General features: G+C 36.9%; 1 protein-coding gene across 1 annotated transcript in view; it reads left to right on the top strand.

The window, feature by feature from the left end:
- The first annotated feature begins 218 nt into the window (after window positions 1-218).
- Window positions 219-27,830, top strand: part of LOC127658985 (inactive phospholipase C-like protein 1) — a 103,111-nt gene continuing 75,499 nt past the window's right edge. The window contains exon 1 of the mRNA XM_052148579.1: window positions 219-974. Within this exon, the coding sequence (XP_052004539.1) occupies window positions 801-974 (174 nt within the window). The 5' untranslated portion in view covers window positions 219-800. The remainder of the gene's footprint in view (window positions 975-27,830) is intronic.

The following is a 27,830-nucleotide window of genomic DNA, read 5'->3' on the forward strand; positions in this document are numbered from 1 at the left end:
AACTGTTACCCCAGCGTTTTTTCTTTCTTTCGAACATCTGGTAAACTCAAATGAGTAACATTCCTGAGTCTCATACACATGGCTCCTCCTCTGTGAAGGATGAGAGATTAAAGTTGATGGCGATTTGAGAGCTGTGATTGGTCGCCAAATCCGTCCATCAATGGTTTAAGGACACGAGGGGCGGGTTTAACTGATCTCAGAGGTGCGTGAGTCGCTGGCGTTGTCAAACCTAAACCGAGTTTCCAAACGAACACACAGTGAGATGAGGCGAGTAACATCCACAAACGATATTCTGCTGTTTGTTTTCCATCATGCCGACACAGATCAAGAAAGTAACCTGTCTGCGAGTTGAATACGCACATTTGTTTTGATACCCGATAGTAATGTGGTGACTCGCAGTTACTCTCGCGGACGTCTGAGAAAGAAAGAGCAATTTGCACGCCTAAGCAGGTTGTTTGATGCGCACGGGATCAGTGGAGAAGTTAGGAACCGGCGGAGCTTGTTAACTTGTTGCGCGGTGATGCGAGTGTCTTCTTGCGCAAGATAGTGAATTGTGAGCCCATTATTCTACATGCCATTTCTCTTCATGTCTCATCTTGACTTGAAGCTTGGTTAGGATGTACAAGAACTCATCTAACGGAACGAGATCTATCCTCAACATGAGGAACAGTACAATTAAGTTCAATTAGACCACCGGAGCTACCCAGTGGCGCATAAGTTAGACGTTCTTACATGCATCCACTTAGTACACTTTTATCTGAGTAAAAATTGTCTGACTTTCTAACTAAACAACCCTAGACATGTCGGAGTCTTATGAGGACGGGTCGTGTAGGGACGGAGCTCCAGACTTCATCCCTGCGAGAGCGACTCGTTCAGGCAGACGGAGTGGAGTCACCGTGCCGCTGGTAGAGCGTGATGAGGCGGCTGTCCTAGAGTCGGTGAAAACAGCACCGAGGAGGAGCAGCATTATTAAGGTAAGGTGCACAAAAAACACACACGAATAAGTTGTCAAGAGTTTGGTAGTAGTAATCGAACTCGAACATGTCTGTTGACATGAACCCATAAAGATTGAAGAATAGTGAGAAGCAGGAACTGACCGACAACCGCTTTAGTTCCTTATTACAGGTTCGGTCTCCTAAGGTGACTTCACACAAAAAATACATTTATCTCGTAATTTTCATATGTGTGACTTTTGTTCTTCTGCTGAACACAAACGAACATTTTTAGAAGAATATTTAAGCACAGTAGGTTCATAAAATGCAAGTGAAGGGGTACCAAATGTTTGAATCTCCAAGAAGCACAAAGGCAGCACAAAAGTAATCCATAAGACTCCAGTGGTTTAATCCAAGTCTTCAGAAGCTGTATAATTGGTATGGGTGAGAAACGGATCAATATTTAGTCCTTTTTTTTTTACTATAAATTGTCCTCCCTGCCCAGCAGGTGGTGATATACACAAAGAATATAAATCGCCAAAAACAAAAGAAGAACGCTGAAGTGAAAGTGGAAATTTATTGTAAAAAAAAGGACTTTAATATTTATCTGTTTCTCACCCACACTTATCATATTGCTTCTGAAGATATGGATTTAACCATTGGAGTGGAGTGCATTATTGATTACTTTTATGCTGCTTTTATGTGCTTTTGGAGCTTCAACATTTTGGCACCCCTTCACTTACATTGTATTGATCTACAGAGCTGAGATATGCTTTTAAATATCTGTTTGTTTAGCAGAAGAAAAAGTCATACCTAGATCTTTACCAACCTAGATCTTTAACCACTAGTCTCCCCTTCTTTGATGCTGACATTTACATTCCTACATTATATTGAATTAATGTTCAGAAATATACATTTCATTTCCAATAGTAGATAACTCTGTGCTTGTTCTGCAGCATAATGGTATTTCCAATGTGCATATGTGATTAAACTTTCAAGGGCGACAAGGGCAAATTTTCAAGAGCTGATTGGAAAATGTACACCGGTAGTAAGCAGACTAACAGCTGGAATTTAAATCCATGACATAGTGTGGGATGAGGCCTTCAACTTCATATATTTATGGTGTTTATAAAAAAAAAAAAAAAATTACTGTTGGATCCACATATCACTTGACTGTATAAATAAGCCACAAGAGAAATTCTGTCATATACTTCAGCGAAATGGTGGTATCACCTTAATGGTGCAGTGTGTAATTTGTGTACCACACTAAACCGATTACGAACGGCATGCTCAAACAAACTGAGCAATGTTTTGAAAGAGCCACAGTTTTTACACTTTTCAGGGAAATCGGTATACAAGTGAATTACTTATATTTATCTAATCTCATCAAGCTGGAACAGAGAATCATCTGCACACTTCATGTTTAAGTTGATGTTCTCATAGAAACCACAGACTTTAAAAAATAAAATCATATTTTTCCAGTTTTGTGGTCAGTTCAAGTAACTGCACACATTATTTGTGCCATTCTATGATATCCTAGTTTGAAGATGTCTACCATGGCCAAGTTGACACCTTATTCTTTCAGGTATATTTAATTTGAATTAATGTGGCAGTATCATTGAGGGTCATGATCATTAATTATCAGATATCAGGTAACCTAACCATAGTCATTTGATCCTTTTCTTTGATGTCCACATCCAAAGCCTTTTTGTCCACTTGAACACTATATACAAATGAAAAGAGCCTGAGGCAATTTTCCATACAATTGTTTTTACAGTATAAACCGTAATTGTGACCTTAATGTAGACCTGAAATAATTCCAGTCTTCAAAAATAATTCACAGACAATAAGGACCAACATCAAGACAGACAATTTATGACTACCACCTCTGGAGTTGCAAGTTCGAATCCAGGGCATGCTGAGTAACTCCAGCCAGGTCTCCTAAGCAACCAAATTGGCCTGGTTGCTAGGGAGGGTAGAGTCACATGGGGTAACCTTGTGGTCGCTATAATGTGGTTCGCTCTTTGTGGGGCACGTGGTATGTTGTGGTATGAGTTGTATGTGGATGCCGCGGAGAATAGCGTGAAGCCTCCACATGTGCTATGTCTCTGTGGTAATGTGCTCAAAGGGCAACTGATCAGATTTGCAGATTGAAGGCCTCAGCTGCGGAGGCAACTGAGATTCATCCTCCGCCACCCGGATTGAGGTGAATCACTACGCCACCACGAGGACCTAGAGCGCATTGGGAATTGGGCATTCCAAATTGGTGAGAAAAGGGTAGTCATTGATCAAGGGTTCCAGGGTTTAATGCTGCAACAACTTTACATTAGTACTTGTGAAAGTCAGCCCCATTATCTTCAACTTTATTTTATGATTCGGTGCAGCCTATCACCAAGTTCAGTGCTTAAACGTCTGAAATTTCTCTCTTAGTTCAGTAAGCAGGAAGCAACACTGTGTAATTGACAAATGGCAAAGAAGACGGTGATGTCAGTGACAGGCACTGTCGATAGAACAGATAGAAAGGGGGCAGCATTCATGTGACTCATCCCATTCCAAGATCTTAGTTCTGTTTGTTTCAGATCCAGAATGTGAGTAATGTAACCCTGTCTTCTGCCAAAGTGCCCAGCCCTTAAAGTCACTGTCCAGAGGCATCATTGTTTTTTAAATGGATACAGACCTGAGAACTTGCTCAGACTTGAGTGGGATTCTAATTAAAGGCTTTATTTTTGATTTTGTTAATATATTTCTTTCATTAAGAATTATATTAACAGTTGAAAGAAAGAAAAGCTGAATTGCAAAATTTAATTTAATTTCAGAATTAGCCTGTTTCCTGTTGTTTGTGTTCTACAGAAGTAAGACAAACTGTGATGACATGAGGGTGAGAACAATGATAAGAGAATGTTCATTTTTTTGGGCAATTATTTATTTATTATCATAACTCACAAATCTGCTTCTTTCATTAGTGACTTGGAGGAAACTGTGCAGTAATAAATATTCCTTATTCATTTAATTTCATGTCTTTTTATTCTTTTCTTTTTTTTAAATGCCAAAACTTTTGATTTCCAAGTTTGAATAAAATGTTTGATTCCAGATTGTCATTGTGGACTTTTGAACCCCACTGAATTTAATATAGACTTGAGAAATTGTTGCTAGACTGATACAGAGTGTCCTGTGTGCAATAATGTATACATATCAGCATAATAATCAAATGGATTGGAACTTGTAGCATCCCTGTGCCAGCAGTGACCTAAACCATCTAGCAGAAGTACAGTGTCATTGCCCTTGACAGAGCAGCAGTCAAATGAACTACAGCAGCAGTGCACAGTTGTGCATTGGTATAATTTAGCATTGTCCCAGATAAGAATTATATTTCATGCTCCGCACAGAGGTGAGTGTAAAAACTGATTGATATGTGTTCGCACTTTCCTTGATGAGGGGATGTCCCAAAGTTTCACAGATTTATTTTGTGTATCTGTTATTGGACCGCTAACATGGTTAAAGGTTTGAGGATATTGTATATCGTGTATATGTGTGGTGCTCTGTTGGCAATCTGGATAAAAGGCTCTTTTGTTGAGTATGTGCACTCTCATGGTTGATTATGATCTTGTGTGTTTTTTCTTGATAGAAAAAATATAATTGTGCTTTGCAACAGATGCATGTAAAAGGGCTAGAAATAGCATTTTAGCTTACCATAAAGCTAACATATTCACATGACAAGTTAAACAAGGTTAACTATTTCTGCTGCTTCAAACTTACTTTAAAACCCCACAGAGTGTACACAGTGATTTATATTCCGGATCATATCTGGATTTTCTCTAAGCTCCCAATGTTCCTCAATGACGCCATATCCACCTTTCCACCCTCTTTTTTGTTTTTATGAAAGTAACACATCTTAACCAAGTGTTTTACTACTGTTCAAGTTTGGTGAACTCTGACCTAAGAATTCATATAGTGGAAATATGTTTGATCAACAGAGCACAGCAGTTGTGTTACAGAGGTAAAAATCCCATTCATTTTCTATAGGGGAATTGATTTTTAACAATAACCTTTTAAAGCCTTTTTTAAATACATAAATGAGCTCTGAGGTTGTTAATGAAGGGTACATAAATAAATGTTTTAAAAACATTTAACAAAGTATGTCTTAACAGAGTTCCTGAAAAATTACCCTACCCATTGCCCTGAAGAGGAAACTCAGAGAATTGTGTCTAAAGAGCTCTGGAGTGACCTCCCAATGAGAATTACATAACAGAGTCGGTCTCCGTACACTCTCAAACTACTTGTATATATCTAGTATTTTGCAATAAACTTAAAATAAATGGTTTCTGTCTTTTACAACCAACAACTTGAAATCAGTAGTTTTATATTTTCCATCGTTTTAAATTCGATGATGTCATTCACAATGCTTCATGGCCCAGGGGACTGTAGTTCATTCCCAAGACGAAGTCTTGTGTATTTTTGTCAGTTTTTCAAATAATGTTTTGCTTGTGATTTTGCTTATGATGACGTGATTCACCTCAGAGCTAGTTGATCTGGTTCATATTCTAGAACTCTTTTAATAAAGAGTAAAACAATGGAGAAATAGGTCTGGAACAAAGAGCGGCTGAAAAGTGGGTGGGCTCTTTAGAGGATCTTAATGTCACACATTTACCTCTTGGCACAATACAAACTTCAAAGCAGCATGGTTTGTATTATTATAGATACTTTTGCATGCTCAAAGCCTAGTCTTATCATATCTTAAAGGGATAGTTCACCCAAACATTTTAATTCTCTCATCATTGAATCACCCTCATGACATCCCAGATGTGTTTGACTTTCTTCAGCAGAACAACAATTAAGGTATTTAGAAGAATATTTCAGCTCTGTAGATTCTCACAATGCATGTAAATGGAGGCCAACATTTTTCAACTCAAAAATCCACATAAAGGGCGCATAAAATAATGCAGCAGCACATCTGGTATTTAATGAACCAAAGAGAGTGCATGTTACACCACTCCTTGGCTGCCAGTTGATGCACAAATTAAAGACTCTAATACTGGCATACAGAACAGTCACTGGGTCTGCTCCAGTGTACCTAAAATCATTTCTGCAGAGCTATGTTCCCACTAGAAGTCTGCAGTTGGCTAATGAGCAGTCTTTTGGTTTCACTGCACAACATTGGTGGAACGACCTTCCCAATTCCATCCGTGAAGCAGACTCATTCTCGGTCTTCAAAAAATGGCTAAAACACATATTTTCCATGAGCACATAAACATGCAATCATAAAAAATAAAGTATATTCTTGTTGCACTCTAATATGTCTTGGATGTTACTATTCTGATGCTATTGAAACTTTGTAAAGCAGCACTCTTCATACCACAGTCTCCTTAAGATGAATCACTTATGATGTAATATTCCTCTTTTGTAAGTCTCTTTGGATAAAGCCGTCTGCCAAATGAATAAATGTAAAAGTAATCTATATGATTTCAGTGGTTAAATCCATGTGTTCAGACACAATATGATCAGTATGGGTGAGAAAGCGATCAATATTTAAGTAATTTTTTATCATACATTTTCCTCCCTGACCTTTAGGGGCGATATACAAGAAGGCTGTGAATCACCAAAAACCGAAGAAGGAGAATGTGGACGTGAAAGTAAAGTGGAAATTGAAGAGCAGGGAAAATAATTTATAGCCTTGTAAAAAGTACTTAAATATTGTAAATCTGTTTCTCACCCACACCTATCTTACCTAGTTTCTGAATTTATGGATGTAACCATAAATTCTGAGTCCTCTGGAGTACCTTATGTTGCCCTTATTTGGATGTTGGAGCTTCAAAATTTTGGCACCCATTCACTTACATTGTATGGACCTACAGAGCTGAAATATTCCTCTAAAGAGTGAGTAAATGATGAGAAAAGTTTCATTTTTGGGTGAACTAAAGCTGTAAACAAGGGGGAACATGGCTGCACTTTGAAATTAGCATGATATACACCCTTTCCTCACAACCTCACCTGTCCAGCCATTTGACACTCTCTGCAAATGTATCCTTATAACATCTTTCTTTAGCAGTGAAGTGTGCCATTCTCAAAACCAGTTGAAACACAATAAACAGTGTTTTACTGTATAGGCCTGCTCTGTGTGACTTTTTTTTTTTTATCTGGGATATGGTCTGTTTTATGCAGACCATATCCCAGATCAAGCTATTTTTGTTCTCAAGTAAGATTTATTTAAACTGTGTATATATAATAATATTACAACAACCATGTTCCACTTTAAGGCTACCAAAGTCATTTTTGGAGTATACATGTTTTGGGTTGGTTCTAAATGCATCCTAAATTTAGCAAATTAAGTGCAAACCTACACACAAAATGTCCATAATTTTAATGGTAAATGACTGTAAAAATGCTACAGTAAAAAAAAACGTAAATCTGATAACGAGTAGTGTGTTTTTTTTTTTTTTTTTTTTTTTTTTAAATACATTTAAAAAGACAATATATGCATTATTAAAAAAATTACATTTTACAATATTGTATTTTTTTTAGTTTCTTCTTATTTTTAATATCCGTTATGCACATTGGGGTGCTCTGTGTTATATTGGATGTAGTTTAGTTTATTGCATAATTTTAATTTCTCATATGTCACCATGATGTTGTTTAGTGTTTGTATGATTGACACTGAGCACCGTCACATGTTTATTGGTCATTGCTCCTGGAGGGGCCAATATTTATGATCTTCATGTCATCATGTGCCCTGCCGTAATTACTACGGTGATTAACAATAAATTATAAAGTGAAAAGGAGATTTTTAAATTTTCAGAAGGTCAATATATCAAGTTTATCATTTAATAATATAAATTACAGTACTGCACTGTAAAATCTACAGTAAAAACAACAGTTTTAAACTGTCAAATTTACAGGTTGTTCTGTATGAAAAAAAAATTGCACATAGGTTTCACAAAAAAATACGTATGCACAGTGAATTTTGTATTCGAGTGATTGTCATGAGGAAGGGAATAAGAAGCCATGAATTTCTCTCTCACATTTCCTCTTATTTGCTGTTTCAAGATACTCTCTTATTTCCTTTTTCTTTCTGCCAATCTCTGTCCCTTTTTTTTTTTTTTTTTACACTGTTTTCCCTGTGGCCCCACAGCTCTTTCACTCAAACACACACAATATCTCATCTCACTCATTCATATTTCTGCTTCATGAATGAAAGTGAATAAACATCAGTCAATTAATTACATTTTTGTCAAAGCAAAATCTGATTTCTATTGTGAGACTTTTTTTTTTTTTAATCCCCCCTTTCTCCCTAATTTGGAAAGCCCAATTCCCACTACTTAGTAGGTCCTCGTGGTGCGAGAATCACTAATCGCGACCACGAGGAGGTTACCCCATGTGACTCTATCCTCCCTAGCAACCGGGCCAATTTGGTTGCTTAGGAGACCTGGCTGGAGTCACTCAGTATCTATTGTGAGACTTAAATTTTTTTTTAAAAGACTGCTGTGAGGAAACCCTTAGGCCACAATCATTAGATTGTTTGTTGATTTAGTAATTTGCATTAAACTGTTTTTTGATCAAAGTCAACTTTGTTCTGCAGCGCTGTGCTCTGTTCCGGACAATGATTGTTTAGAAAGTGCTACTGGCTGCTGGTCAAGAACAATTACAATGTAGCTGCTGTGACTCTATGTGTGACTTTGTGGTTAAATGTGCTTGTGTTTGTGTGAGTTGGTGTCCTGAAGGCAGACTTGTGGTCTCTGTGCTTTAGTGTCACTCTGCTACTGGTGCCACAGTCCACTGAATGGTGTTATCATTCCTATCTAACACAATCTGAGTCATTGATCTGAGTCACTTTGGCCTCATGTATGATCATGGAGCATATGCTGCCTTTTAAGTACACCTGGAAAGCTTCTACGATTGAGTTGGGCAGTTGTTATTACGACATGTCACACATTCAAGTCAGAAACAAAATATGGCCATAGTCAAAACAAAACAAACCAAACTATTTAGGCTATAATAAAACAAACAGGACTGTGAACATTTATGATCAAAAGATTGTTTAATTAGAACTCATTACATAGTGCATAATAACAGTTCAAATGAATGCACAGATAAGTAAAAATTCATAGCATAGCATACTCCTTAAATATTTGTATTTTGTGTATCATATCAAACATTCTTTCCATTCTGAACATTTCAGTTCTTACCTGCTTATCTGAAATGCCTGCTTGTACTTGCTTGTTTTTATTTTTTGGGGTTACCTTTCCCCCATCCCCCCTCAGAATCTATGGCACTGACTGCATCATTTTTACACTTCCTGATGTTTTATTTACACATGACAACAAACAATTCATTCATTTGCCTAAAGCACACCATTGACGTAGGCCATTAGCTTTATATTAGTTGACCTTTAGCTTGACTATAATGTTATATAAAAAAAAAATCATATTACAGAAATACAGCAGTGAAATTGGAAAAACTTCACAATACACTTTAATGTGGGCATGCCACTTCCAACATCATAGCTCAGCAACTTCAGAGAAGTCCTAGTTCCCACTGGTAAATACAACTTTTCTTAGTTTTTCATGTGCACATAGCTCAGAATTATGATATTTCTGACAACACTTGAAGGCTGCAGTCTGTTTTGTGTATGTGTGTCATTTACCTTTGTTGTGATAAAAGATGGTTCATGATCGTTTAGGATCTACATGAAAATGAGTGCGGCTCCCACTAAAGGTGTTTTATCACTGCCTGTGTGTCAGTGACGAAAGTAGACACATTTTTCTATGAGTGGATGCAAATGATTACATTTTCATAACCCTCTTCCTGTGTTCGTTTTAGAGAATTTGGCTATTTCCCAGCAGTACGTCGGGGTTTGCCTGCATCCTGAAGACTTTTGTATCATAATCTTTGTTGTTATATTCTCATTTATTTTCCTCTCATGGATTTCAGTCCCAGTTGACAACTGTACAGCAATGCTGCCTTGTTTGGCCACTCTGTGTGAGTCAGGGTTTGTGAATAAAAGACAAACTAGTGCCAAACTGTGTTTTGAAGACAAATTGCCCAAAGCAGAAGACTATTGTAAAGTTTAGAATGGCATTGCCAAACTTTTCGGCCGCTAGGGCCCTTTTCATAGCTGCAGTGATTGCTGTGTCAGTGCTTGATTGTTAAAGTAGCATTTCTTGGTTATCATTATCCATTGGAATGGAGACAGATGGAATGCATAGAAGTTAAGAGGGGATACAGAACAAGAGAGAGTATTTCTGAGGTGAAAAAGGGAGATACCAGAAGGGGCTGTGTCTGCTTATGGCTTCCTGTTTAGAAACACCCTACCCACAAGTGGTTGTAGGGCTTGCTTGGTGAACACATTTACTCGTGATCACCTACTTCAGAATTACTCTATGTGTGCAAGAAGTATGTAGTCAGTGTATACCACTTCCTTATTAATGGGTATGGCCAGTAAAAACAAATATTAAAGGAATAATTCACCCAAAAATTTAAATTCTCACATAATTTACCCTCATGCCATCACAGATGTGTGTGACTTTCTTTCAGATTTTTAGAAGGATCTCTCAGCTCCTTTGGTCCATACATTGCAAGTGAATGGGTGCCAAAATGTTTTGAAGCACCAAAATCCACAAAAGGGCAACATAAAAGTACTCCAGATGACTCAAGTGTTTAAATTATTGTCTTTAGAAGCAATGTGATAGGTGTGGGTGAGAAACAGATCAATATTGAAGTCATTTTTTACTGTGAATTCTCATTCCTGCTCAGTCAATCTCCACTATCCCTTTAATTTTATCCTCCTCCTGTGTTTGGTGATTCCCATTCTTCATACATATCATCCCCTACTTGGTGGGGAGAAGAATTTATGATAAAAATGACTTGAATATTTATCTGTTATCTGTATCAGCAACAAGTCAGGTTTGTAGGCTTCCTTGCTCCCACACGCGTTTTCAGTTCTGCTCACACATTTTCTATCGGATTGAGGTCAGGACTTTCTAATGGCCACTCCAATACCTTGACTTTGTTTTACCATCATTTTGGAGGTATGCTTGGGGTCATTGTCCATTTGGAAGACCCATTTGTGACCAAGCTTTAACTTCCTGGCTGATGGCTTGAGATGTTGCTTCAATATTTCCACAAAATGTTCCTTCTTCATGATGCCATCTATTTTGTGAAGTGCACCAGTCCCTCCTGCAGCAAAGCACCCCTCAAAGTGATGCTGTCACCCCCATGCTTAACGGTTGGGATGGTGTTCTTCGGCTTGCAATCTTCACCCTTTTTCCTCCAAACATAACGATGGGCATTATAGCCAAACTTTAAAATTTTTGTTTACTCCGAACAGAGGACATTTCTCAAAGGTCTTTGTACCAATGTCCACTTGCAAATTTCTCCCATGGTTGAACCAGTTTTGTGGAGGTTCACAGTTGTTTTTCTGAGGTCTTGTCTTATTTCCTTTGATTTTCCCATGATGTCAAGCAAAGAGTTTGAAGGTTGGCCTTAAAATACATCCACAGGTACACCTCCAATTGACTCCAATTTTTTAAGCTGCTTAAAGGTTAACTAAGTGTATGTAAACTTCTGACTTCAACTGTAGCTGTTGTATTTCTGTATGTGTTGGTATTTCTCTGAGAACTGGAAGCTTCTGTTCTGAGGCCAAAATGCTTGTGTGAGCACTGCTATCTGATGGTATCAGATGGTAAAAACCATGGTGCTTTTGAAATACAATTACCATATTTATGTACCCTTCTGTTAATGGTGCTTCTATGTTTGCATGTATGGTTACCATATAAATATATTATTGTATTTACTTGGTGCTACAAGGTAATTCAAAGAATCAACCAGAGGTTTTTAAGGTTAATGCTCTATCGATCACATACACACAACGTACCTCCCCACCCTAAATCTTCAACTTAAGCAATAGTGTAATAAAAAGAAAACATGAGAGAAAAAGTTATTCTGTTTTGTTTGACAACATTGTTCAAAAAGGGTCACACAGAGTGACTCAGAATAGCAGTGAATAGGCAAGTCATGTGTGCTTAGGCGGAGACAGGAAATACAGTATAACCGAGATATACAAAAGTGTGAAAATATGAGAGCGGAATGAGTGGCTATTCTACGGAAGGAGGCTGTCTGAAATGGATGGTTGGCAAATTTGGTCTACTTGTCACAGGAGCAAATGTTTTACTTCAGGGTGGAGCTTATCATGTGCCTGCTGAACTGAGATCAGCAGAGTAGGAGCTACTCTCCTGGTAGACCACAGCCCAGAGGGAAACTGTCTTGGGTTGTGGGGGATGTTTGCCTAGTGTTAGACATAGACACATGCTCACAAACACTGTCTTCCATGATAGATGATAAACAAATGAGAGATGAGATGACTTGAAAAGGATACGTATCTGTTCAGGTTCTTTACAGCGTTGTGTGTCTTGGATAAAGCAACATGTCAGGGCAAAATTTACGCAACTCTAATATTCCAGCCTGCAGTTTGTCATAGAAGTTTCCCAGCCATTGCTAAGCCTGGCAAAAAGGGCACATCTCTCTTTCCAAATATATATGACATAATGGCCCCATTTACACCTTGCATTAACATACATTTTGGTGATTGGATCGCTATCAGATAGCACTTGACCACTTTAAACGACAGGTGTAAAGGCACCCAAGATGCATTGTGATCGGATTGTGATTTGATTGTGAAACACTTGACAGACACTGCCATCTTGCAATCTTGTTACCTGAACAATTAACAAAATCCCATCAACTTTTCCATTGGAATACACTTGAAATATCTTGTCTCTCTTCTCAAATCCCTTCTCGCTCACATCTCTCTCCTGTTTTCTAACCCCTATGTGGCTTACAAAACTCACCTGAAACCAGACTTCACTCGTGTGTTTCAGATGAGAAGTGTATTTATCACTTAGAAGGTGTTGGACATGAGATGGATTTCATACAATTTGCTTTGATGACCTGAAATTTAGCTTTGGTGGCTGCCAAAACATTTTTAATTAAGGAAACACCCTGCCTATCAATTATTATACAGTAATATATAAGTAGCGTTTTCCGTTTTGCACAGGTAACTTTGATCTGATCTCCATCCGATCACAGTGTAGATGCATTTGACTGCAAGGTCTAAATTGTGCCAATTTATAATTTACTATTTGAATGAATAACCTCAGCCAAGGAAGTGTTGAATACATGTCACCTGTATTTCAGAGTATGTATGAGCCACAATGCAGAGGCCAATTGTGGTCCGATTAACGTGTATACTGTACATGTTGTACAAAGCCGAGGTACAATTGTATTATCTAGGTCTGATAGTCCAACTTAGCAAAAATTGGACAGAATTGTTTACATGACTTGTGGTCAACCAATATATCGCCGATATTCTGACATTTTATATTATCGCATCTGCCGCTAAATTTTCCTTTTTAGCCAATTTGCTTCTTGAGGGCGCAGGTAATCACCTGCTTGCATGTGAAGAAACTGAGAGATGTAAACGACCAGTCACAGTTCATTTTGTTACGTGCCATCATGTTACTACAATAATAGACCAGTGTGCAACGTAGTGTCATTCAAACGGTCCACATATCAGAGCATATACTTTTGAGCTCAGTGTTAAAGTGCTCGCCTATTTCATTCTCCCTCTCTCTCCTTAACAGTTTTCTGTAACTTTTAACTGTCTTGTCTAATGATAAAAAGACAAATATCAATAAAACTTTTACTATATACGGTACCATTTGCAAATATGGAGATGTCTTGTTTAAACAGATGTAATAAACCAACCTCCCAAAACTTGAGCATATCCAGCATCCATCATTTATTTACCTCTATGTATTCAATCAGCCTCTACACAGCAGTTCCCTTTAACTTTAAACTTTCTTTTCTAATGATAAAAGGCAAACATCAATAAAACTTCTACTATATAGTGTACCGTTTGCAAATATGGAGATATCTTGTTTAAACAGATGTAATTCACAAACCTCACGAAAGTCCAGGGGTTTCTTCCTGTCGAGCACTCATCTAATATCTTCCTCTGAATCATGTATTCTATCAGTCAGAATCATAAAATAAGGATCAAAAGTTCCTCTGATTCACAAATCACGACGGACACTCAGTGATAATCCAAGCAGGTGATCCAGGCCGTTTAATTGTGAGGAGATTGCTGTTCACACTGGAAATGTGAGGAGAATGCTGTTCACACTGGATCTGCACAATCATGTCAGTGTAATTTCAAAGAAAAAGCACTTTACGTGTGCCATAAGTAAATGTTTTATTCACTATGCACTGTATGCACAATTGGTTTGATTCAATATTTTTGGAGAAAATGCAATTGTTAACGTGGCTATGCTGTCAATGGTTGCTGGACTACTGTGTGTACTGTTATTTCCTTCTTCCTAAATCATAATATATTAATCATTTCTTCATGTGCAAAAAAATTATATTTTATGACTAAAAAGAAATCAGAAGAAACTGCTGTCTACCATTTAAAACACAATATCATTTTTTAGATTCTTTTTTACAAAGTGTGAAATTGAGTATAAATAGTGCTAAATAAGAGTTTAATGATATTTAAGCAAGTTTATGTTATTTACTATATTAAATTGTGTGATATATCGGCATTATATCGATCTAAACCTAATGAAAGTTGTTTGCTGTTGCTTTATGGACTTATAAACTGATTGATGTGTTTGGTGCAGGTGTAGTTTTTGTACAAGATGTTTAGGCAGATGTGTGTGTGTCCAGTAATATAAAGAGAAAGCCAGCAAGAATGAAATTTTGGATTCTGTATTGCAATGATTTCACTACAACTCGCCATGGAAATGGCTGGCGACCCATTGTGCTACCATGGCAACCGATGGGCCTCACACAATCCACCATAGTGTTCATTGACATACAGTAAGCGGGTTTGTAGTCTGGGGTGTGGTCAGAACTGTGTCAGTTGAGGTTTACCCAACATGCACTTATGTTCTCTTTCCTCTCACTTTGAGCAAGGCCCGACATGGTCTCTTGTGAATGTCTGTGGCAGTGTGATATTTTTTCCTCATCTAGCTGTGAATAAGAGCAGACAAAGAGATTGTCCACACAACACAAACACACACACAGAATTCCTATTTTAATTTCGAATTAAGTTTCCTCCTTTTGCAGATAAAAGTGAACTTTTTGTCCTTTGACATTCGAGAGAGTCTTTTTAGTTGGTGCTAAAGAGGCGTGCTGTGAGAGGCAATTCCTGGACGCAGTCTCTGTAACAGAATTACGCTTCTAATCGTCTCCTCATCCACTCAGCGCCTCTGAGCAGACACTGTTCTCAGATAAGAGGAAGAGAGAGAGAACGAGAGGGGGGCACATTAACACTTTTATACACTCATATTTGCAACATTAAAAGTGTCATCATAAATCACAATAACAGAGTGTAATCCGTGCATATTATAGCCGAATATAGTGTGTTAGCGCATTAGCGTCATCGGTGTTGGGTGTAACACATTACTGTAATCTAATTACATTTTGCTGTAATACAGTAATGTAATGCGTTTACTTTTAATAATTAAGTATTTTAATAATTAATAATTAGATTACTGATATAGACATGAATAAAACTAAGTAACTTGGATTACACATTTATTGCTAAAACAATAATATTAAGTAGAATGTATTTTAAAATGTATTACGTTGCTATGTTGGTAATTATATGTGTGTTGCTATGTCAGCTAATGAGCATGCACTCTAAAAAACCACCATGGCATTGAGGACAGTATCGAAAGGATGTCAGATGAGTGAGCTGTGTTAATATGGATGCAGTGGAGTGGAGTTTTTTTTTTAATTGAAAATGAAAGTGAAGCGTTTCAAGATTTCATGCACTCACAATCAATCTCAGCAAGCTCTGTGTCAGCGTACTCCCAGCCCTGGCTGAGGGACGCAAGGCTGGGCCGGCAACAAGCCCTCCTTAAACCTCCGCGCTCTACCCCATTCTTACGTGCCTCCCTCGTGTGTCCCTCTGTAGCTGCTGTGGGAGTAGAGGGTATCGTTTTCTGGTATATATGGAAAACAGCACTCATTCCCATCTGACAGAGGGATATATTGCTCACAAGGTGGGAGCATTTGTGGAACGGCGTCATGAAAATTATTCGCTAAGCAAACTGCTCTTATGTTCTTTATAGACTGTACACAATAAAACACAAACACAATGCAATAGTGTTACAGATGTGCAAGTGATAAATGATACTCAATTCGTCCGAGCACTAGCAGGGAGGTAGAAATAATCCACTCGCTGTAAAGTTGTGTATACACATGCTGCACATGTACACACACAAACAGACATACTTACATGCACACATACATGATGCAACACACAAGCAAACCTGTATATTCACACTATAGATAAGCATTAAATACACAGTGGATTTACTATGAAAGCTGTCTGCAAATGTGTTTTCAGAAATGTTTTCAGTTCATTAATATTCTTTTTATGTCTTTCACACAAACACAGGAAAACAAGCTTACTGTACACATACATGCCACACACAGCTAAGAAGGTTGTAGATATCGGACACACACAAAAACACACACACCTGAAGATACTACTGCAGAAAGTTAAGTTGCATATTTAGAAATGCATTGGATTTCTTTAGCCAAGTTGCTGTCTTTGTCATTTTGCTGTAAATTAGTTATTGTTTTCAGTCAATATTAAAGTATTAAATGTTTTTTTTTGTGTTCATTTATATGAATCAATAAAAATGTGTTAATCTGAAATATTAAAGTACTAAAAGAGCTATTAGTGTCACATTTGTTTTTTTGCAGGTTTGATTGTTTTTAGAAAGTAACTTCAAAGTAATTAGTAATCTGATTACTTTACCAATGGAGCAAGCTATAAAGTAATTAGACTATGATGTTTATAGAAATAATCAGTAATCAGTAGTGGATTGCTTTTTGAATGTAACTTGCCCACTGAGAGTCATTAATTCAGAATTTAAACAAGACAAATTAAAAATGTTCTACTGTGTGTGTATATATACTTTAATCATCATTGAGTGGATAAAACAGCAATTCAGTTATCTGTGCCAGGAGTACAAATGAAAACATGCAATATCAAAACGGGACTTCATACCTTTGTTATGAAAACACGATCACCAGATTAATACAGTTCACCACAAAGGTCAATTGTCCATGACAAGCATTTATTGAAAAACATCCAATAGCACTTGATAAAAGTGATAAATCTGAGAAATATTGATATATTCTCCATTGTTTACATGAGATCTACTAGAATTACCCTTCATCATCATTCATTAACAAACTTTGCAAGATTTTTAAAAGAGTATTTTAGCTCTGTAGGCCAACATTTTGATGGTCCAAAAAGCACATAAAGGCAGTATAAAAGTACTCCATAAGAAGTGATATGATAGGTGTGAGTGAGAAACAGTTCAATATTGGTCATTTTTTGCTAGACAGCAGTAAGCGATATGCAGAGAAGAATGTGAATCACCAAAAACACAAGAAGATTGTGAAAGTGATCTGTTTCTCATCCACACCATTCACATCACTTCTGAAGATACTGATTTAACCACTAGAGTCTTATGGATTATTTTTATGCTGACTTGTGTTTGTTTGTTTAGCTTTAAAATGTTAAGTAATTCTTCTAAATATCTTCATTTAAGTTCAGCAGAAGAAAGTCATACACATCTGGGGTTGCATGAGTTTTTGTGTGAACTATCACATTTAAGGGCTTTTGTCAGATCTGGATTTGTCAATAAGACGAGAGGTTTGGAAACATTTCTAGTAATTGGGGAGTTTACTGCGTCCTTCACTCCTGCAGTGTTTTATTTCATGCTGAATGTAGTAAATAACTTTTTGACAAATCATTACTGGATTAAAATAACATATAGAGAGACATACAGATACATTTTAAAATGTACTCTTTTTTTTTTTTTTTTGATCAAATGTGTTTACTCTTTATATTAACACGCAGTATATATTAAAAATGACAAACAAAATGAAGATTTATTGTATAAATATATTATTTAATAAGCACACTGATATGTTGCTGCACTGATTTAAAAATATACACTTAAAAACTGATGTAATAAGAGCCCAGTTACAGAATCACCCTGAAAATGACCATCTCATTACACAGAAAAGCCCACGTTAGAATTAGAGACTAAATTTACCTCCGCGTGCTGCCTGAAGTTGGAGCTGTGACTTTAATCTTGAAATATCAGCTTGTCTTGGTGTTAAATGAAGGCATTGCATAACGGAACTATTCATTTTTTTCACTGTGTGGAGCAAAGAAAGTGCTTCACTTTGAAGAGTTTGATGCTGCTGCACTAATGACTTCAGTGACAGTCTCATCTCTCAAGCAGAAGCGTCTCATCACGTGCAGCTGTGAACTTCCGCTCTCATAAAAGTCCCATTCAATAGTCTCTCAATAAATTACACATTAATTCAAATTAAACCCAGTAATGTAACGACAGTAACGCCACACATTGTAAAGAAGTAAAAGTAACAAAAATGTATTTACATGAGTGAGAGTAAAAAGTACCCACTTTTAAACCTACTCTATAAGTAAAGTTTTCCCCAAAATGAGTAAATGACCCAGTTACTACCCACCTCTGCCTTCCAGCCCACTTGGGGTTCTTCTATTGTAAATGTACAGCAGGCCACAGATGCTGTCAATAGACATTTTGAATTTAACCTGAAATACTCCATTGCAGGTTTTGGGTTTAAAGGAGAGTTAAATGCAAAGTGTGACGCAAAGTATTGTCTTAACTGAGGCAACTGATGAAATAAATAAATGACAGTAAAGCATATGGAAAATGTGACTCGGCAAAAGTGCAACCAGTTTTTTTGAGTTCTGAAAGTATGTTGTCATCTAACTCGTTTTTTACCTGTTTGTCTTTAATTCATTCCATCTCTTTCCAGACTTCCAGCTCAAAACCTCATGAAAAACCCTGTTACAAACAAGTCCTTGTATCCAAAACAAAACTGTGTTGACTATTCTAACTGATTAACCATAATGCCACGGTTCTCGTACAGTCTGATTTTGGCACGAGGCTTTGAATTGGCTCTTTGAATAGGTTTTCCGTATTGAGGCAGTTTTTCTGCCCTCATTTTTCCATGATTTGTTCTGTTTTGGCTGAGATTAATTCATACAATTTCATATTTATTCCACCTCTTTCTCTTTCTCACTGATGTTTGCCTGACACCGAGTAAGCATGCTGCACCAGGATTGAAAGTTCCAGTGACCCTGTGATCTTTTACTCTTCTTAAAAGTGCCAGGTTGGGTGGTTTCCATAGTAATAAATGAGAAATATTGGCTTTTTCTATCTCTTTGAGTCTCAGTCTGTGCTGTGTCTCTATTGCCTTATCTCCATCTCTGCATGCTCTTTGCTGTCCAAATCCATTCCTATGAGAACTGCCATTTTGACACGTTACAAATTGCTGCTGTCAAGTTTTCTCTCTCTCTTTCTGTCTCATTTTCTCCATCTCTTGCTCTAATTTTCTGTCTGTCTTTATCTGCTCTCTCTTGCGTCATATTATCAGGAGGAACGCAGACAAATGGACAAACAAACAGGATGAGACAAAAACAGACACGGCACAGAGGATCAAACCTGCAGGCAGACAGAGATTTGCCAGATGAAGTGGAGAAACGTTGAAAGATAGACACCGTAGAATTTACGAAACAGTTGTATTTCTTTTGCAAGCTGGTGCAAAACCAAAGCAAAAACAGCTCTGGGCCTGCATTCAAATGCAAATGGGGACCAATTAAAAAAATGAGTGTTTTGGTAGCGTAAAGAGATCTCTGAAGAGATGTCTCTTCGGTTTTGTGGTTTTGCTGCTGGCGTTGTTATCGGGACCTTTTCATTACTTCTTCCATCCAATGGACCATTTTAACTCTAGTGCTATGTTGAAGCCATGACACAGTGCTCCATCTCTTTCATTTTAACACTGTCCTTTCTAGTGAAATCACAATGTAATCAAATGCATAACCATTACTCTCTGTTGACCAACAAATGCAATTTTAATATATTTATAAAGGTTATCAGTTGAGCACGATCCAAACTGACAACCGTACACACTTAAGAAATAATCCTGAGCCACATCAGCTCTTGTATAGAAGGCTGAGCTCCATAAAGGCCTCGATATACTTCCTGCGAAATTGAAGAACGAATGGGTGTGACATCATTTAGAACAAAATCAGGTGTTTTTGCTTTCGTTTTGGTGGTTCGTATCAGCTTGCTGGGGTAAATGTAATGAACTTTTAGGAAAAAATCTTACCGGCTGCAAAGCACCTTCTTACTGTCATTGGTCCACGTCATCGTTTGGTGACCTAGAGCCCCATCTACCTTGGCTGACAGGTAATTTTGTTTACGTTGTTCAAGTCAGCCAAAATCAGTCAACAGGAGAACATCGGCGTATAGATATTTTTAGATAAGATATTCGATTTCTAAAAAACTAGAGAAAGACCCCATAGTAAAATAAGAAAAGTCTTTCTCTCTGTCTCTCTCTCAACTTAACTGTTTATTCATAAATGGCTTTTTAGAGGAGACTGTGGTTTCTGGCTATAATTATATGAATTATATTCAATAAAGAAGCTTTTTTTCCAAAGTGACTTACAAATGAGGAATGCTACTGAAAAAGAGATCATGCTATAACACAAAATCACAGATTGTGCAAATGTATGTATGTATGTATGATCTATCTATCTATCTATCTATCTATCTATCTATCTATCTATCTATCTATCTATCTTATCTATCTTATCTATCTATCTATCTATCTATCTATCTATCTATCTATCTATCTATCTATCTATCTATCTATCTATCTATCTATCTATCTATCTATCTATCTATCTATCTATCTATCTATCTATCTATCTATCTATCTATCTATCTATCTATCTATCTATCTATCTATCTATCTATCTATCTATCTATCTATCTATCTATCTATCTATCTATCTATCTATCTATCTACACTGTAAAAAAAAAAAACGTAAAAAACTGTAATTTTCTGGCAGCAGGGGCGCCAGAAAATGTCTGTTTAAAAACAGAAAAATACTGTCATGAAAAAAACAGCGATACACTGTAATTTGCACCCAATTACACAACAGGCATATTCACCATGTGCTTCATTTGTGTGTATTTTTTTATGATTTGCATATCCTTTCACTGTTTACGTAGAAATGCCACATATAGGACATGTGAAAGCATTTAGAACGCTTGCCATATTGCAAACTTACTTTAATATAATGTTTGAGCTAGAAGACTTCTGACTGATCTCAATTCCAGAAGTTCCAGATGTCCCAATTCCTGGTATTGCATCAAAAAACTGAGGGGGAAAAGAAAGAAAGAAAAGAAGTTTGCATAATGTTTGTGCAAAATTACATTACATTAAATTGTAACACAGCAACATTGATTTTCTTTATTTACTTGAGTCACAGATTCAGATTCAGTCACAAAAAAAATCAGTAAATCAGGCATCTCTGAAACAGTCACTCCGTTTTAAGCCTTTACAAATTGAAATAAAGTGTGTTTCTTTCTTAAACCTTTACAATGTGACCATTTAGTACCACACTACGAGTATTTACCTTATGTCATTTTAGCTGTAAATCAATTACACTAAATTTGCTGACATTATTTTTTGAGAACAATCGTGGATGCTTTTGCCAGAAAGCCACACAGGGCTGTCACCAAAGAGACTGCTGTTAGTGTACCATTTGAAACCAAAGTCAACGTTGACTTATCTCTTTAACCCAAACAATTATCTTTTACTAACGCTTTTGATGATGTTTTGGGCCAATTAATGCGCTTAACAAGTGCGCAGCATATTTGAAAGCTGTTGCTAGCAGTGGTCAACTTTAGTTAGCAAGCCACGTGCCACACAGACACGGCCACAAAAATACAAGCTAACACAAATATAATGTTCTTATAAATGCAACGTTAAACGGCGTTTAGGTAACGTTAACACAAAGCTAAAATGTATCTGCAACCTATGTAACATCTGACATACATTACTTGTTTTGTTTTCGGTCGTCAATCTTAAATGTATACTTTAGCTATGTGTCGGTATTGCGTTGAATTTTTGAATGTGTCAGTAAATATTTTTGACGTTACCTCTCACACGTGTTGGTTCCTCGAAAACAGCAGAATAGTTCACCAGCGCGCCACCGTCTTCATCCTTCATGTCGCGCGCTTCTTTCTGCGTGCACCCACTTAGCAGAGGTGTCAATTCTGATTGGCTTAAATAATTATTGCCCTGAAAATGATTTGCTGAACACAGAGGTTTGTGATTTTTCTTTTGCATTGGTTTTCAGTAGCTTATTATTTAAATTGCAACGGCCTTTTTTTTAAACAGCAAAACTTGTTTTATTGAAAGTAAATATACTTTCAATATCTCTCTTTAACAGATCTCTGATAATCTGTGACAAGCTAAGGGGTGTCAGAAATGGACACAGTTGTTACAGTATTTCATGTGTTAAAAGAGGCCAGCAGGTTAATAAAAAAAACTTTATTTTTACGGTTAGTTTTGTTAAAATTATCATTGAAAATCTGTTAAAAAACAGATATGTAGTGTATTCCATTTATACATAGTTTCTCTGTTAAATTATGTTACACATGTCAATTAACAGTTTTTTGTTGTAATTGTAATAAAACATTTCTGTCATTTTTTTTTTCTATCTATCTATCTATCTATCTATCTATCTATCTATCTATCTATCTATCTATCTATCTATCTATCTATCTATCTATCTATCTATCTATCTATCTATCTATCTATCTATCTATCTATCTATCTATCTATCAATCATTATATTTAAATGTTTCCATGAAGAACGCAATTTGCAGTGTAGATAAATCCTTCGCTTTAACAGAATTCTAATCTTGTTATTTATAATCCAACTGAAGCACTACAACAAAGAGAGATTAGCACCAGTATCCGGGCTAAAGCAGAGCAGTTGTTGTAATTTGCATTAAAGTTTGATGAATATTTCTCTGTGCAATTCGAATGTGAAGTAATAGAAGCACTCTCATTTTAGAGTAGGTTTGTAAAATACATATATCTATATGCAGAGAGAGAGAAAGAGAGAGAGAGGTAGTACTGTCTATATATAATTAAGTATCTGTTTATCGACCTGCTTTCCTACCTGTCTATTTATCTATCTAGGCTACTATTACCACATAATAAATTATTCAGAAATTCGAGCTGGAAGTGGGTTTGGGTCAGTGCAACTAAGCTGACCTGTAAATGAGCACAGCAGGGCCAGCTTCCCCTTTCACCTGCTCTGCACTGATCTCAAATCAGATTAATGTTATAGCCTTAAATTGAGGACTTCCTATCTACTTCTGTATTCTCTTTGTTGAGTTCCTCTGCAAGAGTAAATCTAGTTGATTGCTGGAGTGTTCTGGGTGGTTGCTAGGTAGTTGTTTACTAGTCTAAGTCAAAACAGCACATCCCCAAGTCTCTGATATGTTGGTCTTATTCATGGTATGGGATGAGTTGTGCATCAAATGCTTGGTACTTTAGTACAAAATGTAGTACCCACATAGTGCCCAAGTATGAGCAATAATAATAGTTATACTTGTCTTTGCAAACATCTTTTACAAGGCACATCTGACTCCCTTATTTTTCAGATATTTGCATAGGACCCCCTTTCCACACTTCGGCGTTTCTATGGTTACCCAGTATGTCTGTCAAAGAGACATAAATTGTAACAGAAGAGTAGCATGTCTGTATCTATGGTTACTACACCAGTCAGTCACCCTCTCACTATGAGCCTCCACACAGGGGTAGAATTGCCGGAAGAGCTCAGAGTAAAAAGTAGGGCAGGTGTAATTGGCTGTTTTGTTGTGGCTCCTTCTACAGGATCTGGCATGGTTTCAGGTTCAGACAGGAGCCTTCTGGAAACCATAATCAGCCATAAGTTCTACAATACCTGTAACCATAAGGAATAATTATATACTGTATTACCTTGGGCCCAGTGTATCATTTGACTCGATGTACAATGAAAACTGCATTTATTTGGTTGTTATGAGTATAGTTTGTACCCTCCTTACGATTTTAATTAAACAATAACCTTTGATAGATTTGACAATCTTGCAGTATTTTTTTTTATTTTTTACTGGTTTCCTAGGAAAACACACACAGACACACACACACACACACACACACACACACACACACACACACACACACACACACACACACACGTTGGTCTACCTATCATTATGAGGACTTTCCATAGACATAATGACTTTTATACTGTACAAACTATAGATTCTATCCTCTAAACGTAACACAACCCCTAAACCTAACCCTCACAGAAAACCTTCTGCATTTTTACATTTTCAATAAAACATTGTTTAGTATGATTTTTAAGCGATTTGAATTATGGGGACACTAGAGATGTCCTCATAAATCACATTTATAGCATAATAACCTTGTAATTACCAGTTTGTAACTTACAAAATTGTCCTCGTAAATCACAAAAACACGACGCACGCACACACACACACACACACACACACACACACACACACGCACACACTGATAGCGCTGTTTATTTGTATGTGCTGCCTGTGTTGTTTTAGTGCCCAGTTCTAAGGAAGTATGCAAATCAGGTAGCTGCAACATGCCCATAAAATTATTTTGCTCTGTGCTAATTAACATGAAAACAAAAACAACTAAACTGTTTGCCAATAGTTTTAAAATAAAAACTTTATTCAAGTTTGTTTCTTTGGCAAAAGTTTTTTTTTCCCTTCTTGTTTTAAGCATAAGCATAACTATATTTTGTGACTATTCTCAAGTAAACGTAGAGTTTATTTTCCTTCTTTTTTTTGTTTTAAGGATGTGAAGATATTTTTACTGGACAAGATCAAAACAATGAGTAGGAAAATGTATTTTGTGTTTTTGTTATCACTTGCTACTTTGTATTTGTTTTATGTGCCTGATGATTAAGAGTGTGTGTGTGTGTGTGTGTGTTTATTTCTATGCAAGTGTGTATATTAGTGATCAACCAATCTGTTTTTATGTATATATATTTATTAGGACTGTCAATTTATAAAAACATTTCATCAAAATAATTATATGGTATGCCGATTAATCAGTGGTAAATTCTCAGAGCCAGGAAAGCCTTCTCTGCTGGCCTAACATGCCAAATAAACACATATTTTTCTTCCTTTAATTCTCAATCACCTTTTTGCCTATGTATTTTTTAATTGTTTTCCACTCTTAATTAATCTACAAACAAATAGTGAAAAATGAAAAGTTACTCCAGTCAGAATTTATTCCTTGATGCTTACAAGCAAAGTGTGACAACTGTTTCACAAAAATTTGCATGCCCGATGCCCAGCTCGTGAGTTTGAGCTCCACCCCCTCAGTCCTTCAGAATGCAAATGAATGGGCAGCTAAAGTCAGATTGTCAGATTCATCAGCCAATCAGATTTATATATTTGTTCTTGGTGGGTGTGATCTTTAGGATATGTCCTGGTCGAGGCCTTCTAGCTGGCCTTGAGTGACGCAATCACGCTTTAAGTGATGTACGTAATTTGAAAGCGAAGAGCGCAAGATCTTGCTGACGAGTTGACTCATCACTGCCGCTATTGCCATTGAGAAAGATATCCTTATGGATTTACAAACCTGAGATGTTCTGCATGACCATGTGATTTGCTTAATTGATTAATTATGAAAGGACTGATTTTCACTTCTAGCAAGTTGGTAAGTGCTTTTTGCATTATTATAGCAACATCAGGAGTTTTCTAACTGTAAATTAGGCTGCTGGAGTATTCAGTGTCGGATCAAGTTTTGAAAAGTAGTGCTGCATTCCATTCAACTCAAAGTCGGATTTTACAACTTCCTACTTGGAAAAGTGCAATGGAATGCATCTTGAAGTCAAAATTACAATTTGTAGGCTCGTGCAGAAATTCTCAACTCTGATTTCGCCGAGATGCAGGGACAGGATGTCACACAAATATGTCGACACTCAGGAAGATATACAAAGTAAGTGATAAACATTCACTTCATTAAGTAATATTGATAAAAATTATATTAAAGCTTGTTTAACAAAAGCTTGCAGAAACGGGTGTATAAAACATTATAATCTCTTTTGATAATCATACACCTGAAGCACAAATGCAAGCACTGCATTGTTTATCAGTTGGGTTGTTAGGAGACATCTCTAATGGGCGTCAAACCCCTGCTAATCTAACGGGAGCTTTGCAGTTCTGAATATCGGGGAATGGAATGCATTTTTGGATATCAAGTAGGAATATTCCTCATCCAACTTGAATGGAATGCAGCTTAACCATGTACCCTGATGAAACACAATTTATTGCAAGCAACATTTAAATCGCAAATATTATTAGATTTATTTTTCCAGGGATTGTACACCTCCTCGGTAGATTCATATGAAACATTAGGATTTTTGAATGTCTGTTCGGGAGACGTTCATTTCACAAAACAGTCATGCTGCAGTTAAAATTAGGCTTGCTAGAGCGTTAAGTATCGTTTCTGGCTTTTGTGCGTGGACGTGTTTTAAAATGTCAATTGGTATGATTATTAGTTAGCTGTGACAATGTATGATGCCCAAAGGCATAGGGTGTCTTATTCATTGTGAAACTGAGTTTTCATAATGGCATGAATCACACTGAAGGCCTATACTTTAAATGCATGACCCGCCACTGCGATGAATTAATGTAATTATATAAATATCTGCTAAGAAATCCTCTCAAATAACAATAATTAAATATATAACGATTAAGTAATTTTAAATAGTTACATTTAAATAATTATAAATAAAATATATATACATTATAAAAAAAGAATAATTTAGAAAATTAAAATGCATTACATTATTGTGGCAGGCGAGTAAAGCATTGAGAAGACAAAAAGTGTCTTTTAGAATCCAATATATTGTTTATTTCCATATTATTGAACATAAGCCAATCATTGGCTACCAGTTCACAGCAATCCATTTTGCAATTGAATTAGTCAATCTGTCCGAGAAAGATATTTCTGTGGCTTTTCTAAGAATGCGTCTATGTACATCATCAGACGGACGCTTTTGGAGTGTCTCACTTTGGCTGCTTCGCATCATAAACACATAGTTTTTAGGTTGCTGTGCTCTCAAGTTACATCTTGAGATCCATCTTGCTTTCAGATTTGTGCTTCGTCATGTTGTGTTTGAACATAAGAACGAGACTCATCTTGTTGCTGTCTGCTGTGGGTAAGTGTGGTACAGCTGCGCGTTAGCTCAACATTAGACAATGTTACAGTGCTGATATTTAGAGGGCTTCCACACTGGCTGTTTAGTCCAAAAAAGAGCATGGTTTGCATTAAAAAAATGGTAATATGAAAGCTTTTTTGTTGACCGTGGTACCACACCTTAGATTACCTGTAGGAAGTGATCTGAACATGGCTGCAGTGGAACTTTGGCACAGTTTGCATAAGTGAGAAAGCAACCTGTTCTCGGGTCCACACTTGTTTAGGAAAGTAAAATAACTTGCGGATGTGTTTTTTACGATTTAAGCATGACGACATCATCAGATGCACAAAAACAAACACACAAATTGCACCATGAGTGGCAGGGGAGCATGAGCAGCTCTGCAAATACATTGCTCGCTGCCAGCTGACTCCTCAAAAAAGACCATTTGCGAGCCTCAGATTTTTGTTTGCCTTCTCCTGGACATGCATAAGTGTTCATCCTGGTGCGCATAATTACACCAAATTCATAACCCCCCCCCCCCTCCCCTCCACAAAGATAGGGACCCTCATTGTGTTTCCATCATGTGCACATTTGTGATGATGCAAGTTGATAAAGCACCGGGGTTCAACAGAATCTAAAAGAGTCTGCAGGGGGCACCAAGAAACATTGCACTCGGATTTGAACAGCAGCAAACCTGCCCAGTATGAAAACCACTGTAGTATAACAGC

The sequence above is a fragment of the Xyrauchen texanus genome, chromosome 18, assembly GCF_025860055.1.
Source record: "Xyrauchen texanus isolate HMW12.3.18 chromosome 18, RBS_HiC_50CHRs, whole genome shotgun sequence".
In the NCBI taxonomy this organism is placed as follows: Eukaryota; Metazoa; Chordata; class Actinopteri; order Cypriniformes; family Catostomidae; genus Xyrauchen; species Xyrauchen texanus.